Source organism: Delphinus delphis, chromosome 2 (genome assembly GCF_949987515.2).
Source record: "Delphinus delphis chromosome 2, mDelDel1.2, whole genome shotgun sequence".
NCBI classification, from domain to species: domain Eukaryota; kingdom Metazoa; phylum Chordata; class Mammalia; order Artiodactyla; family Delphinidae; genus Delphinus; species Delphinus delphis.
In genome coordinates, this window is record NC_082684.1 from 102,538,961 (window position 1) to 102,552,302 (window position 13,342).

The 13,342-nt window shown below is 48.4% G+C and overlaps 1 protein-coding gene across 1 annotated transcript in view; it reads left to right on the forward strand.

The window, feature by feature from the left end:
• The window catches only part of CEMIP (cell migration inducing hyaluronidase 1), a 163,160-nt gene that overhangs the window by 97,127 nt on the left and 52,691 nt on the right, over positions 1 to 13,342 (forward strand). The window contains exons 6-11 of the mRNA XM_060005332.1: positions 1,159 to 1,338; positions 3,754 to 3,824; positions 4,815 to 4,910; positions 5,748 to 5,869; positions 10,764 to 10,896; positions 11,695 to 11,886. Of these exons, the coding sequence (XP_059861315.1) occupies positions 1,159 to 1,338; positions 3,754 to 3,824; positions 4,815 to 4,910; positions 5,748 to 5,869; positions 10,764 to 10,896; positions 11,695 to 11,886 (794 nt within the window). The remainder of the gene's footprint in view (positions 1 to 1,158; positions 1,339 to 3,753; positions 3,825 to 4,814; positions 4,911 to 5,747; positions 5,870 to 10,763; positions 10,897 to 11,694; positions 11,887 to 13,342) is intronic.

Below are 13,342 nucleotides of genomic sequence, written 5' to 3' on the forward strand. Positions count from 1 at the left end.
ACCACATCTTCTTTATCCGTTCCTCTGTCGATGGACACTTAGGTTGCTTCCACGTCCTGGCTATTGTGAATAGCGCTGCAGTGAACATCGGGGTGCAGGCATCCTTTTGAATTCTGGGTTTCTCTGGATATGGCGCTGCTTCTTACGTAGTACAGCATGGTTACTTGCAGCAGCCAACCTGAAGTTGAATTCATTACTGAAGTGCATAATGAGATGTTATCCCAATAGCTGATGTGGAGGTTCCAAAGGCAGGATACCTGCTCCTTCCTAATCTCCTTCGGGTAAAGTATGAGGGCTCAGGAATCTGAGAGCTGAATGTGTGTGAGTAAGGATATTAATAAACCCTGGACACACACAGAAACGCAGGCTGTGGTCACCTGAGACCTGGCTACCTGGAGGTTACCTGCAGAAACAAGAACTTAGGTCGGCTCTTGAACGGTAGGAAGTATTTGATTGGCTGGAGAGAAGGTAAGGATGAATGAGTGAAGGCAGGAGTGGGCCTGGGGTATGACCATGGGACCCTGAGCTGTACTAGGCTCATAGCAGACGATTCCTGGGGCGGAGCACTGGAGAAGGAGGGGGCCTAGGTGGGGTCAGACCAGGTTATGGGAACAATTAAAAACCAGTTTGAGGACTCAGGAGTGTCCATACATTCCCCCCCGCTCCCCGTACCACCACTGTTTTCCTTTTCCCAAATCTTGGCTCTTCATGCTGGTTTCTTTTTCTAGCCTCGTTTTAGAATTATTTTGCTTTAAATTAAAGAATTAATTTAGAATTAAATTTGAATGAAAGAATTATTAATTCTTTCGGAATTCCCGTTGTCATTGTACAAAATGTTTTTACTTAATAAGTTCCCTTTACACTTAGAGTTGGAATCATCACACAACTGGGTCTTTCCTTTGTAAATTCTTGTCACCTGTGATGTAGGTTTTTTGAGATCTATATTTCATAGCTCTTGTACGTGGATGAGGGAGGGTTATCTTTGTCAAGTCTGAGATGATCGATTCTTGCTGTAATGAAAGCTTCTTTCTTTAAAACTCATAGCCCTTGAGATCTTTGGATGGCGTGTTAGTTGTCATAACACAGGTAAGTGCTTAGAGTTCTCTTTTTTGGGCCGCTGTTAGGACTATTAAAATCCCCTCTTTCTGCCCTTTTTAGGTTTGACACCTATAGATCCAAGAAAGAGAGTGAACGTCTGGCCCAGTATTTAAACACGGTGCCCGACGGCAGGATCCTTTCTGTTGCCGTGAATGATGAAGGCTCTCGAAACTTGGACGACGTGGCCAGGAAGGCGATGACCAGATTGGGCAGCAAACACTTCCTACACCTTGGATTTAGGTATCGCCCGTCACTTCCACCTCCCCAGGGCTCCAGAACACTGAAGCATCGCTACCCGAGGCTGACTTTCCCTAACTTCCTTGCTCGTTTCCCCAGGCGACATCACCCTCAGTGGTGACCCTGGGGGGCGCAGACATGTGATCCATCCTCATGGGACACGTTAGGGCTTGTTCTTAAAGGGAGCCTGGTTTTCCTTGTAAGCATATTCCACTCTTCAAGCTCCACAGGTCTCTGTGTATATGAACTCATTCATTCAATCGGCCACTTACAAAGTATTAATTGAGCATCTACTGTGTGTAAAAGCCGTGCCTCAGATGTACAGCTAATGGTCATTTTCCCTTTCTTTAGCAACGGGGTCAGAACACGCCTGGGGGGATTGGCAGACATCTGTTTAGAGACCACATAAAGTGCGTCTGCCCAGCCAGGCCCCCCGGCAGAAGGGGCCCTTTGATGTGCTCCAGGGCATGTTTTGTTTGCCTTGGACTGCAGCGTCATGCCTGACTTTGGCATGCGCGCCTGTTGGCACCAAGAGGAAGCCCTTTACCCCACAGTAGCCACACCTTTGAATCGTGTTGAATCAGATCTCAGTTCCGTGGAAAGTTGAGATCATCTGTCCCGTAGCTACTGGAGATAGGGATGCACCTCCCTCCAGCTCTGTGGACCGTGGGCAAAATGGGGGCAGGCCAGAGCCTTTTCTGGGCTCTGAGCAAAGCAATTTTACTGCCTGGGCAGAGGTCCCCTGGGCAGGGACAGGACTCCGGGTTCAAGGGTGCTTTTTCTGACTGCCCATGGGCTGCTCCTTCTGGAAGGGTTTGGGCAGGAAACTCAAGAAGCCAAAGAATGACAGTGACACTTTAGAACTGTTAAAACTCCTTTGTTAACCAAAACCAAGGGTGCTGCTGTTTCACTGTGTTATAAGCCAAAAGGCCAGTTCGTTAATTTCCAATGACAGGCAGAACCACAAAGGGACTGGCTACGTAGGGCCTCAGCAGAAGAAGGTCCAAGATCTAGCATCCGATTTGGCCTGAATTTGAGCCTGGGCTGCGCCTCCTGCTAGGTGACTGCACAAGTGACTCACCCTCTCTTTGCAGGCTTCCTGTGTCTGTACAATGGGATATTTGAGGAGCCAGCTCAAAGGGCTCTGGGGAGGGTAACTGTGATAATACGAGCAAAATACCTGCCACTGTGTGAAGCACAGAATAAGCACTCAATAAACGTTAGCAACTATTCTCTCCTTACAAACAAGAGCCGCGGAAGGATGGGTGCTGTGTTCTATAAGCGAAGGAGATAGGTAGGCAGGGATTACATGTTTACCCTTCATTTGTATAGACCCACTTTGAATGACAGACTCAAAGCACCTAAAATCAGTAGGAGATCTGAGACTTGGAACCATCCTTTGTTCATTCACCCAGGAAGGGACTGTTTAGCAAATATTGCCGTAAGGCACTAGGGCTGGACTAGCTGGTACTGAGCTCTCACGGTAAGTTGTGACCTGTCTCTGGAAGTACTGAGCTCTCGCCAGGAGGCAGACATTCAATGGGAATTGATGACGGGGCGTGAAAGAACAAGAACAGGAGGGGTGAGAGGTGGAGCTGCCGAGGTGGGCACAGGAGGGCCTCTTGCTTTGGGCCAAGGAGGTTGCTTTTTACGCAAATGGGCGGGCACTGAAAGATTTTAAGCAAGGGTGGGTGGCACAGTCAAATCCCCAACCTCGATGAAGACTTACTTTCCAAGATAAGAGATCAAAACAAAAATAATCAAAGTTATTGAGGACCAAGACCTACTGACATCTCACAGTAAGCGAGAGGCTGGGTTAGGTATTAGGGGGAAGACAAAAACGGATAAGAAAGCCTTCCCACCCTAGAGCAGGGCACGCTTCAATGGAGAAGAGAGGAGTGTATAACTTTCCAAAATGGTACCCCTTCTTTTTCTCCTTTGCTTCTCATTAGGAAGAAGAGGTATTTCTTTCCTTCCCAAGGCCCAAGGCTGATTCCTGGGTACTCAGTCACATCTGCCTGTGGCATTTTCCTCGAGATTAACTCATGAGAGAAAGAAGCTTTCTCCCTTGGAGCGTGTGTCCTTGTTTTCCTAAAGGAATGAGAGCACTTGCTTCAGAACCTAATTGAGCCTGACAGGTGGTACGTAGGTCTGTGGGCTTGTTTGTTATTTGTGATTCATACCCTGTCGACTGCCAGCATGGAGTTGCAGAGGTTCACAGTCCACAAACATCAGGCCAGCCAAGTGGTTCGGAAGGCCAGGGCTTGCAGAGAAAGGCTCTTTTTCTTCTGGAGAAAGGGAAGCCCAGCCTGGAAACTAATTTCCCCCAAATAGCCTCTGTGTGACACCCTGCGTCAACTCTACCTCCAGTACAGGCTCAGATGTGTGAAGAACTTTTTTGTTGTTTTTTTTTTTCAGACACCCTTGGAGTTTCCTAACTGTGAAAGGAAATCCCTCTTCTTCTGTTGAAGACCACATTGAATATCACGGTAATAAATGGCGAGAGGCCAAATTCCCTCCAGTGTCTCTCTGACCAAGGGACTCAGGGGCTTTTTGAACCACGCTGCACCCTCAGAACATGGCTGATCCACCACCCAGCACCCTGTTGAGTGACTAGCTGCTTAATGGCCAAGTTACATGAGTGGCAAAAGTCCATACTGATTTAAGGCCAATCACTAAGATAATATTTACATTTGCGAAGAAATTGTCATTGGTTTAATCCAAAACAAGTGACACAGGAAAGATGAGAACTGGGACAGAACCAGCAAGGGTAATATTTTGAGCTTTGGGGGCTTCCCTGGTGGCGCCGTGGTTGAGAGTCCTCCTGCCGATGCAGGGGACACGGGTTCGTGCCCCGGTCTGGGAAGATCCCACATGCCGCGGAGCGGCTGGGCCCGTGAACCATGGCCGCTGGGCCTGCACGTCCGGAGCCTGTGCTCCGCGCAATGGGAGAGGCCACAACGGTGAGAGACCCACGTACCGCCAAAAAAAAAAAAAAAAAAAAAAGACGCTTTGGGAAATTCCCTGGGGGTCCAGTTGTTAGGACTCCACGCTTTTACTGCCGAGGGCCTGGGTTCGATCCCTGGTCGGGGAACTAAGATCCCACAAGCCTTGCCGTGTGGCCAAAAAAAAAAAAAAGATGCTTTGGATGGGCTGTTACCACATAGCACCAGCCTCCCCTGGCCAGGGAAGGTTTCGGAAGGTACTGCCGGTTCTAATCCTGGAGAGGAATTCACATGAGAAACCATGGGGTTCCAAAGTATAGCATTGTTGGAACACTGCAGTTAAACTTGCAAAACTGAAACAAAAGAAGGGACAATAAATAATCTGCTCTGGAAAGATTGGCCTGAAATTTTTTTTTTTTTAACAAAATGACTCAAGATCCATGTGTGTAGGGGGCTTTCTCTGCATTAGCATCACATCCTTCTGAATTTGGGGGTCGGTCTGGATGCTGACGCCTCTGATCTCCTCTTTGACAGGACACCACGGCTCTGCTGCTGCCCGGGTATTCAAACTCTTCCGGACGGAGCATGGCGAGCTTTTCAATGTCTCTTCATCCAGCGAGTGGGTTCAAGGTGAGGAGTTTGGGACACCTTGGTGACATTTCACAGGGGGCTGAAAGGCCAGGGCTTTGAAGAACGAGGACTTTCCTTTTGCACCAATAGGACCACTTGACTGGGGCAGTGTCGACGTAGTTTGCAACTGAGAGCTGTCTTTAATTAATCAAGTCTCCGTGGTGAATAGCCCAGGGGGATGTTTCCTCTCAGGGAATACCTCTTCTGTGCCAGGCGCTGGCACTGAACGGAGAACACGGACAGGAGGAGTAGGAACCAGCCTTCAAGGAGCCCACAGACACGGGGACGGGGTCACGGAAAGAAGCAATTCTCACTGCCATCCTTGGATAACGGGTTCATGGATGGATTTCATCTTTCTCCTTTTGGCAGTAGTGAAGAATATCTATTGCTTTTATAAAATAAGATAGTCAATAAGAGGCACTTTTAGGGCTTCCCTGGTGGCGCAGTGGTTGAAAGTCCGCCTGCCGATGCAGGGGACACGGGTTCGTGCCCCGGTCCGGGAAGATCCCACATGCCGCGGAGCGGCTGGGCCCGTGAGCCATGGCCGCTGAGTCTGCGCATCTGGAGCCTGTGCTCCGCAACGGGAGAGGCCACAACAGTGAGAGGCCCGCGTACCGCAAAAAAAAAAAAAAAAAAAACAGGCACTTTTAATAAAAAGGTGGGAGAGGTGGGGGAAGTTGACAGATGGTTTAGAAGCCTCTGGTACCCAGCCTGGTGAGAACCTGGACAGATGGTATTCAATTTCCATTGTGCCAAGGCTGCTTGGGGGCTACACCGAGTGTGGCTGGCTCTCCTGCACCCTTGCTCGTCTGACTCTGCTCTTTGCTTTCTTCCCAGATGTGGAATGGACAGAGTGGTTTGAACATGACCAAGTGTCTTACACTAAAGGTGGGGAGAAAATTTCAGACCTCCGGGCCACTCACCCAGGGAAGATCTGCAGTCGCCCCATTGACATACAGGTAACCAACTAGTTCTAAAGGCTGTGTCTCGAAGAAGACTCTGTAGATCACAGACTTTCGTGCCATTTGAGTGGTGTGGGTCTCACGGCCCTCCTGTGACGTTGGTAAAGCCAGAGAGTACCGTTCTCATTTTAGAGACTGACGTGGAAGCTGTGTATCTGCTCCAGGCTTCCCCACCAGTGAGTTTCAAAGCTAGGCCTCAGATTCTCTCCTGGGTTCTACGGCTGAGTTCCTTTTCCTTCTCCCCAGCTGCTGCTTCAGCCACAGCTGAGGGTGCCCAGCGTGGGGTTGGGTTTGCCCTACTCAGCTTCACTCCTCCGTTGGTCTCCTTTGGGGCCTCGAGTGCACAGGATCTGGCCGGGACTTGGGTGCAGGCGGAGCCTGGCCCAGGTGGAGAACACCTACGGCCTTGTCCTCCACTCAGTTAATGAAAGCCGGCGTTTGCAGAATGGACGGTGTTTGCTCGGGATCTTCACTTGGAGTTAACTCTGTCCAAGGGGGACCTAGACTTTCTCAGCTGGCTTCATCATGAAAGTGTGGGGTGAACAGGCAGCCCTCCCAATTCAGTGGCTCAGCTGGTAAGCTTCCGAGCTCAAAGGACCAGAAGAAAGACAGAGACATGTGCAAGGAAATGGAGTTTATTTCCTGATGCCTGGTCTTCTTCCAAAACAAGGTTTGGGGCCACTTAACTGTTAGATAGAGAATTAGGAGTCGTTTGAGAAAGACCATCCCTGCCCATTTTATCCTCTTTCATCCAATACAAATAGCAACATTTGTACACCACCTTCTTTCAGATGATCTAACCGTAGGTCCCAGGTCATCGGACTGCCTCCACCCTTCCACCCCCTGACCCCCACCCTGAGGCTGTACTTCTGCCCTCTGCCTTGCATCGTAGAGGGACTGTGGGACAAGGGACCAGTTTTCCAAGAGAGGACACTCTGTTCTGCAGTTAGCAAAGGCCAGGGAAATCTTTCTCATTGTTTGGCTAAGCGTCCCCGTTCACATGGCTCCAGCGTTACTGAGAAGGATTTACCCAGATTCAGTTACACGTTGGAGATTCTTCTTGGGTCCAACAGAATCAAAAAGTGCTGACTCCCCCAAAGCACATACTTCCCAGATTTAATTTTAATTTTCTCTTGCAACCCTGGGTGTTCCAGCTCTCATTCTGAAAGAGCCATCGTTTTATTCCTCCAGTTCACTTGGCTACAGGAAGTCCAGTCTTGTACCAGCACTCCCTCCCCAAGTATTTCTGGAAATCCTCGAGGAATGCTTCCATGCTCTGCAAATCCCTCTTGGTGTTTGCTCTGCCAGCTGCCTGGCTGCAGATCACTGTTGTTTAGAAGACCACTACTCCATGCTAGGAAAATAGCTTTTCTTAGGCATTTCTAGCTCTCAGTAACTTCGCTCCCAGCACAGATACGGGCTCTTCCCTGAGAGTGTCAAAGCACAATTAATCCCAGGCTAACACAGTGAATGAAACTTTACTAAAGGCTTGGAGATAGCAGAAGAGACTGGAGAAAGTATACATATTTTTCCATATGTTACATATATAATCATATGTGACTGTTCACCAGTTCCATAATCCAAGACCTTCCACGGGGACCCAACCCCAGACTCCGTAACCACCAGTCTGCCGCCATATTGCAGGGCCCAGTTGCCTTCCAACAAAAGGAGTATCCTTGACAATGAATTCCCCGAGTTCAAAGTCTCAACTATTTGAGGTCCAGAGAAGAATAAAAGACCCACCAACAGTTTTCCCCATTACCCAGAAGCCTGGGCCAGCCTTCCCACAAAAGTGCATTCTTTGACAATATTTTGCTGAGCATTATAACCCCTTATGAGTTCAAAACTCTCAATTCCAGAATAAAATCTTGGCTTTTTCTTGGCAAAACAAAGGTTCCTTGAGGCAGTCATCTAAAAACATGTCACGTGCCTCCAAAAGTGAATCAAAGCTCCGCCCCTAAAGGAAAGGAGGAAGCGCTGCATTCTGGAAATGCCAGGTTCATCCCTTTTCTCCTCACCGTCAACCTTTAATCAGTAGTGACCCCAGACTTAGCCAGAGCATCTCTTTCTAGTCATAAAAGACAATGAGGTAGACTATACTCCGGGTTTTTCTGAAGTCAGAAAAGCAAAGCCAGGCTTGTCCTATGTTTACCACAGGTGAGAAAAGCAAGATTACATCCTCTTTATAGATAGAGTGTCAGACACATCAGCCAGGAGCTCAATGCCCTAGTTAACTAACCCACCAGAGAGACTGAAGCAAAACTGAAATTGCCCACGTGCCCATTTTTGCCACTATGGGAAATAACAGGTTACTGTGGTCACTGGCCACCTCTGACCACCGTGCAGGCCCCAGTGCACCTGAAGGGCTGTGGCCGCCCCACACAAGGGGTCCCCCAGATACTTGCTCTACCCTGACGTGGTCAAATCCTCTGGAGGGGGAGGGGGTGTTAAGGACATTTGTCACCTAGGCAGGATGGCGAGTTGGAAAGAAAGAGGAAATAGGACTTACACAGTTGACCTCAACTCAAGGAAATCTTTTCCAGATCTGATAGCTTGTGATTCTGCAGAATCAAAACCAAAACCACAGTCCCCTGTTCCCATGTCATTACCCTTCTTGAGGTTCTCCTGGGTTGAAATCTCCTCTCCTCCCACCTTCTCCCTTAAAACCCACCCACCCTTCAAGGCCAGTGGGACTTACTGGACTCACACATCCTTGGGGCTGAGACCATCTTGGGCAGTCCCCTCTTCTCCCTCATCCCCGGCACAGCGGCTGGAGGTCAGTCTGGTGGTTGGAAGATGTATTTGGAAACCAGATAGCTCCTAGTTTGCATCCAGCTCTGTCACTTGTGAGCTGTGGCTTAACAACAGTGACAGGACTACGGTTAGACGCGTGAGGTGCCCAAGGCACAAAATTTAAGGTGGCTCTCACTCCCAGGTGCCGACTCTGCACTCGCATGACCCTGAGAGTGAGTGCCGCCTTAAATCTTGCACCCTGGGTCATCCTCACTAGCAATCCTGGCCATAGATATCAGTCAAGTTATTGAATTTAGTGTCTCAATTTCCTCATAAGCAAAAATGGAGACAAGAATTGTTCCCTCATGGGATTCTTTTGTGGATTTAATGCAACAATGCATAGTGAGCGAGTGCCCATAATTTTTTTATTATTTTAAAATGATTTTCCTATGTTACTGTTTATTATGATATTGCTAGTTATTTTATAATTATTATCATGAGTAACAATCACATTGTGCCTACTTAAAGTGAAGATCGAGGTTCACTGGACGGTGGTAAAGCCCTTTTTACTCTTCTTATCCAAAGCTAAGGTCGTTCTTACGGTTAGAAAAAGGAAAACAAGAAAAGCAGCAAGACTGAGTAGAGGTTTCCTGAAATGTTTACCAGACGTCGCGCCTTAAAAAACGTCCAGCTCAGTTGGATGATGTTTTCAGGCTCAGTTCTCAATATTAAGGGGTGTCTTAACTGAAAAACATGCTGGCCTCAGGAGAAGAGATCCGGGGGTCAGAGGCATGGGCTTGACATTCAGGTGACCTTGAACTTGCTTCTAAACCCCTCTGAGCCTTAGTGTTTTCCTCTAAGAGCAAGTCCGCAATGCCTGCCTCTCTGCTGCAGAGACCACCCCAGAGAGTGGCTGTGAGTGTGTTGCTTGCAGGAAAGGGCTGAATTTCCATTCTGGCTGGACTCACGTCTCCATAGCTCTCCTTCCAAGCCAAGGGGAGCGGCTATCTGCTGGGTTCAAAGCAGGGTTTCCTAAAAGTTCCCCCCCCACCCCGCCTTTTTCGATTGACTAAACTTTACCTTCCTATTTGCCCGGTCCTGGTCGCTTTGGTTTCTGTGCCAACGAGGATAACAGCTGCAGCCCTTGCTCTAAATTGCAAGTCTCTGATGACAGCCCCAGTCATGATGCAGACATACCCCGGCCCTGGGATCATGCCCTTCTCTGAACCCACTCCCTAAATTCTCTACCTGGCCTTAAAGCTTCTCGCCCATCAGCTCTCATCAGCTGAGACTGTGCTCTGTGCCAGGCCCTGGGCTGGATGCCGGGATCAGGGAGGGAGGCAAAACCTGGCCTTTCCAGAACCCACCAGCCACTGGAAGGAGGCAGACGCTGAACCGAGGGCGGTAGGCAGTAGTGCCTGAGGGCAGCAGTGGGAGGGGCTGCGAAGCACCAGCCGTATAGTTGGATGCGTCCAGATTCAAATGGGCAAGTTACCCAACCTCTCTGAGCGTCCGTTTCCTAATCTGTAAAACCAGCATAGACCTCACAGCCAAGAAGAGGGAATGAAATAACGTATGTAGCCCCATAACTCCAAGAGGGGTTCTCAAACATGACTTCCCATTGGAGCCACCTGGGCAGCCATTAAACATCCTGATGCCCAGGGCGCCCCCTGGACACAGTCAAACCTGAGACTCCGCAGACGGGGCCTGGGCGTGACTCCCCACAGGATGTGGGGCCACATTTAGGCACCAGTGGATCGATCATAGTGAGTCTTCAATAAATGTTGGCCACTCTTGATGGTGCTCGTGGTGGTGAGTGGGACAAGTTGTAAGAAAGCAGGCAGCGCAGCTCCTAAAAGAGTGCGTACTGGCTGTAAACGCTCTGGAAAACGTTCACCAGGGCAGTCAGTCACTGGTTTGGATACCGAATACGGTAGGACCCCAGGCAAGATGTTTATCCATCCTGTGACTTCATGCTGTCTTTCTTATACAAAATCGAGAAGGGGAAACGTCCAAATAATAACTTAAGGCCATTGTGAATAAGTTTTGCAGCAGGAACAATTTTAGACTCGTGCGTATATGTTTATAACATTAATCATAACCTTCCTTCTTTACAAAAAGAAATGACTTTGCTCTGTAATTTCCGTGCTGTTCCCAGGCCACTACAGTGGATGGAGTTAACCTCACCACCGAGGTTGTCTACAAAAGAGGCCAGGATTATAGGTTTGTGTGCTATGACCAGGGCCAAGGCTGCCAGAGCTACCGTGTGCGGTTCCTCTGTGGGAAGCCTGGTAAGCAGCTCCTTGCTGGGGACAGAAATGCAACCGTGGCTCGGTTCCTTGAGCTGCCAGCTATGCATTGGGAGTTTTGATGGCTGGTTCAGCTGCCTCTGGGCATCTCAGTGACCCCACGCTCCTACCAAGCTCGTGATGGAGAGAGCACCTCTGTGACACAGGAGCTGTGGGAGGGTCCTCGGAGTTGGCAGGAGCCATCAGAGCTCCACCCTGCCCACATGCCTTTCAGGAAGGGGAAGGGCCTGGTCCAGGAAAACCAGGGTGCAGTGGACAGAGCTGACCTTCCTGCAGCCCTCCCCTGCATAGACACGCAGCTCATGGCCTCTTTGGGGGATATTATTTTAAACCCGGTTCTCGAGGTGCTCGTTAGAAGGGATTGGAAATGGTCGGTTTGTTCTCAGGGGCACTTGGCCATCTCCAGAAGGCAGTCATTAGGGATGGAAGTTCTTTGGAGGGGAGGCTTACAGCTACTGAAAATAATAGTTGAGAGGGACTATATTTGTTTCACATCTTTTGCAAAACGGGTGTGGTGAGGCAACCACATTTAACTCCGGCTAAGGAGTTCGTGGAAAATTCCCGTGCCCAGAGCTAATGAATGGCTCTTTTCTGGTAGGGTTTTTGTTGACTTCAAAAAACCTGTACCAAGACTTGGATGGGGTGAGCCTGGTGATTTGGGTTTTGGATAGGCAAACCTGGCATTTACTGACTTAGGGAGGGGAAGGGAAGAGGTGGGGAGTCAGAAGTATGCCAGGAGCAAAGCTTTATCTCTCAGTCTCTCCTGTTTTGGGTTAACAGTGAGGCCGAAACTCACCGTCACCATCGACACCAACGTGAACAGCACCATCCTGAATCTTGAAGACGATGTACAATCATGGAAGCCCGGAGATACCCTGGTCATTGCCAGTACCGATTACTCCATGTACCAGGCAGAAGAGTTCCAGGTGCTCCCCTGCAAAGCCTGTGCCTCCAAGCAGGTCAAAGTAGCAGGTAGGACATTCCCTCACCCCTCCCTAGGTCTGATGAAGCTGAAAATTGTTAGGCTTAAAGTTGACTGAAATCAAAACAAATTTGTGTCAGTCAGCTGTTGCCATAATAATGCTGCATGACAAAAAAGTCCTTAAGATTTTATGGCAAGCATTTATTTCTTACTCGTGCATCTACAGGCTGTCTAGGGTTCAGCTTCTCCACACTAAACTTGGCTCCAGGCTGAGGGTTGGGTTCGGGTCAGCTCCACGTGAGTCTCATTCTTCCTAGGACATACTCTTCTCACGGGGGAGAAGTGAACCAACATATGGGAGGACTCTTAAGGCCTTGCGATCAGAACTAGCACCCTTTGACACCCACTTTCCATTGACCAAAACAGATCACGTGGTCCAACTCAACATGAATGGGGAACTCTATCTTTCCCATTAAGATAGAAGGGAGGGAATGAACATTTGCTAGGCAATAATTAACCTACCACAACATTTTAAATCTCTTCTTTCTGTAGCTTTCACATTTTCCTTTTTCTTCTCCTAAATCTTGACTTCGATGCCCTGTCATTTATGTCGTGTGAGGTTACTGGAATTACAGATCGTTAGAGGTAAAAGAGACCTCAAGTATAGTCCAGGTCAATTATTCTGAGTTGGGGGAGTTATGTATCAGTTAGAGTTCTTTGTTGTAAGCAACAGAATCCAACTTGACTATCTTAAACAAAAAAACGAATTCATTGAGGCTATTCAGTTTAGAGAACTAAGTGAAAGCTGCGTGGCCAAGGTGCAATAAAGGACCAGGAACAGGGCAGCTTCAGGGGTCTGAGTAGCAGGAACGAATGGGCAGCATCCTTAAGGCATCACTGTTTGCGCATCCTGGGACATGGTGCTCAAAAGTCACCTTCCAGGGAGATGGCACTGATTGGGCTGGTGTCTCTTGTGCTCACCCTCTGGCTAGGGCACCTTCAATGACTGTCCTTCTACGACTGCATTGTATGGACAGAGTCGCTCCCCAAAGGAAAATTGGGATGTATTACCAGAGAAAGGAGAGTCAATACTGGGCATTAAAAATGTCAGCTGCTATATGTGGAATCTTAAAAAAAGGTACAAATGAACTTATCTACACAACAAAGAGAGTTACAGATATAGAAAACAAACTTATGGTAAAGGGGGGTAGGGAGAAATTGGAAGATTGGAATTAACATATACACACTACTATATATAAAATGGATAACTAATAAAGATCTACTGTATAGCACAGGGAACTCTATTAATACTCTGTAATGGCCTATATGGGAAAAGAATCTAAAAAAGAGTATATATATATATATGCATAACTGAATCACTTTGCTGTACACCTGAAACTAACACAACACTGTAAATCAACTCTACCCCCATAAAAATTAAGGAAAAAAAGTATTGGCTGCCGCAGAACCATGGCACCTGGAGAAGTATTAGAATTTGGGGGTAGA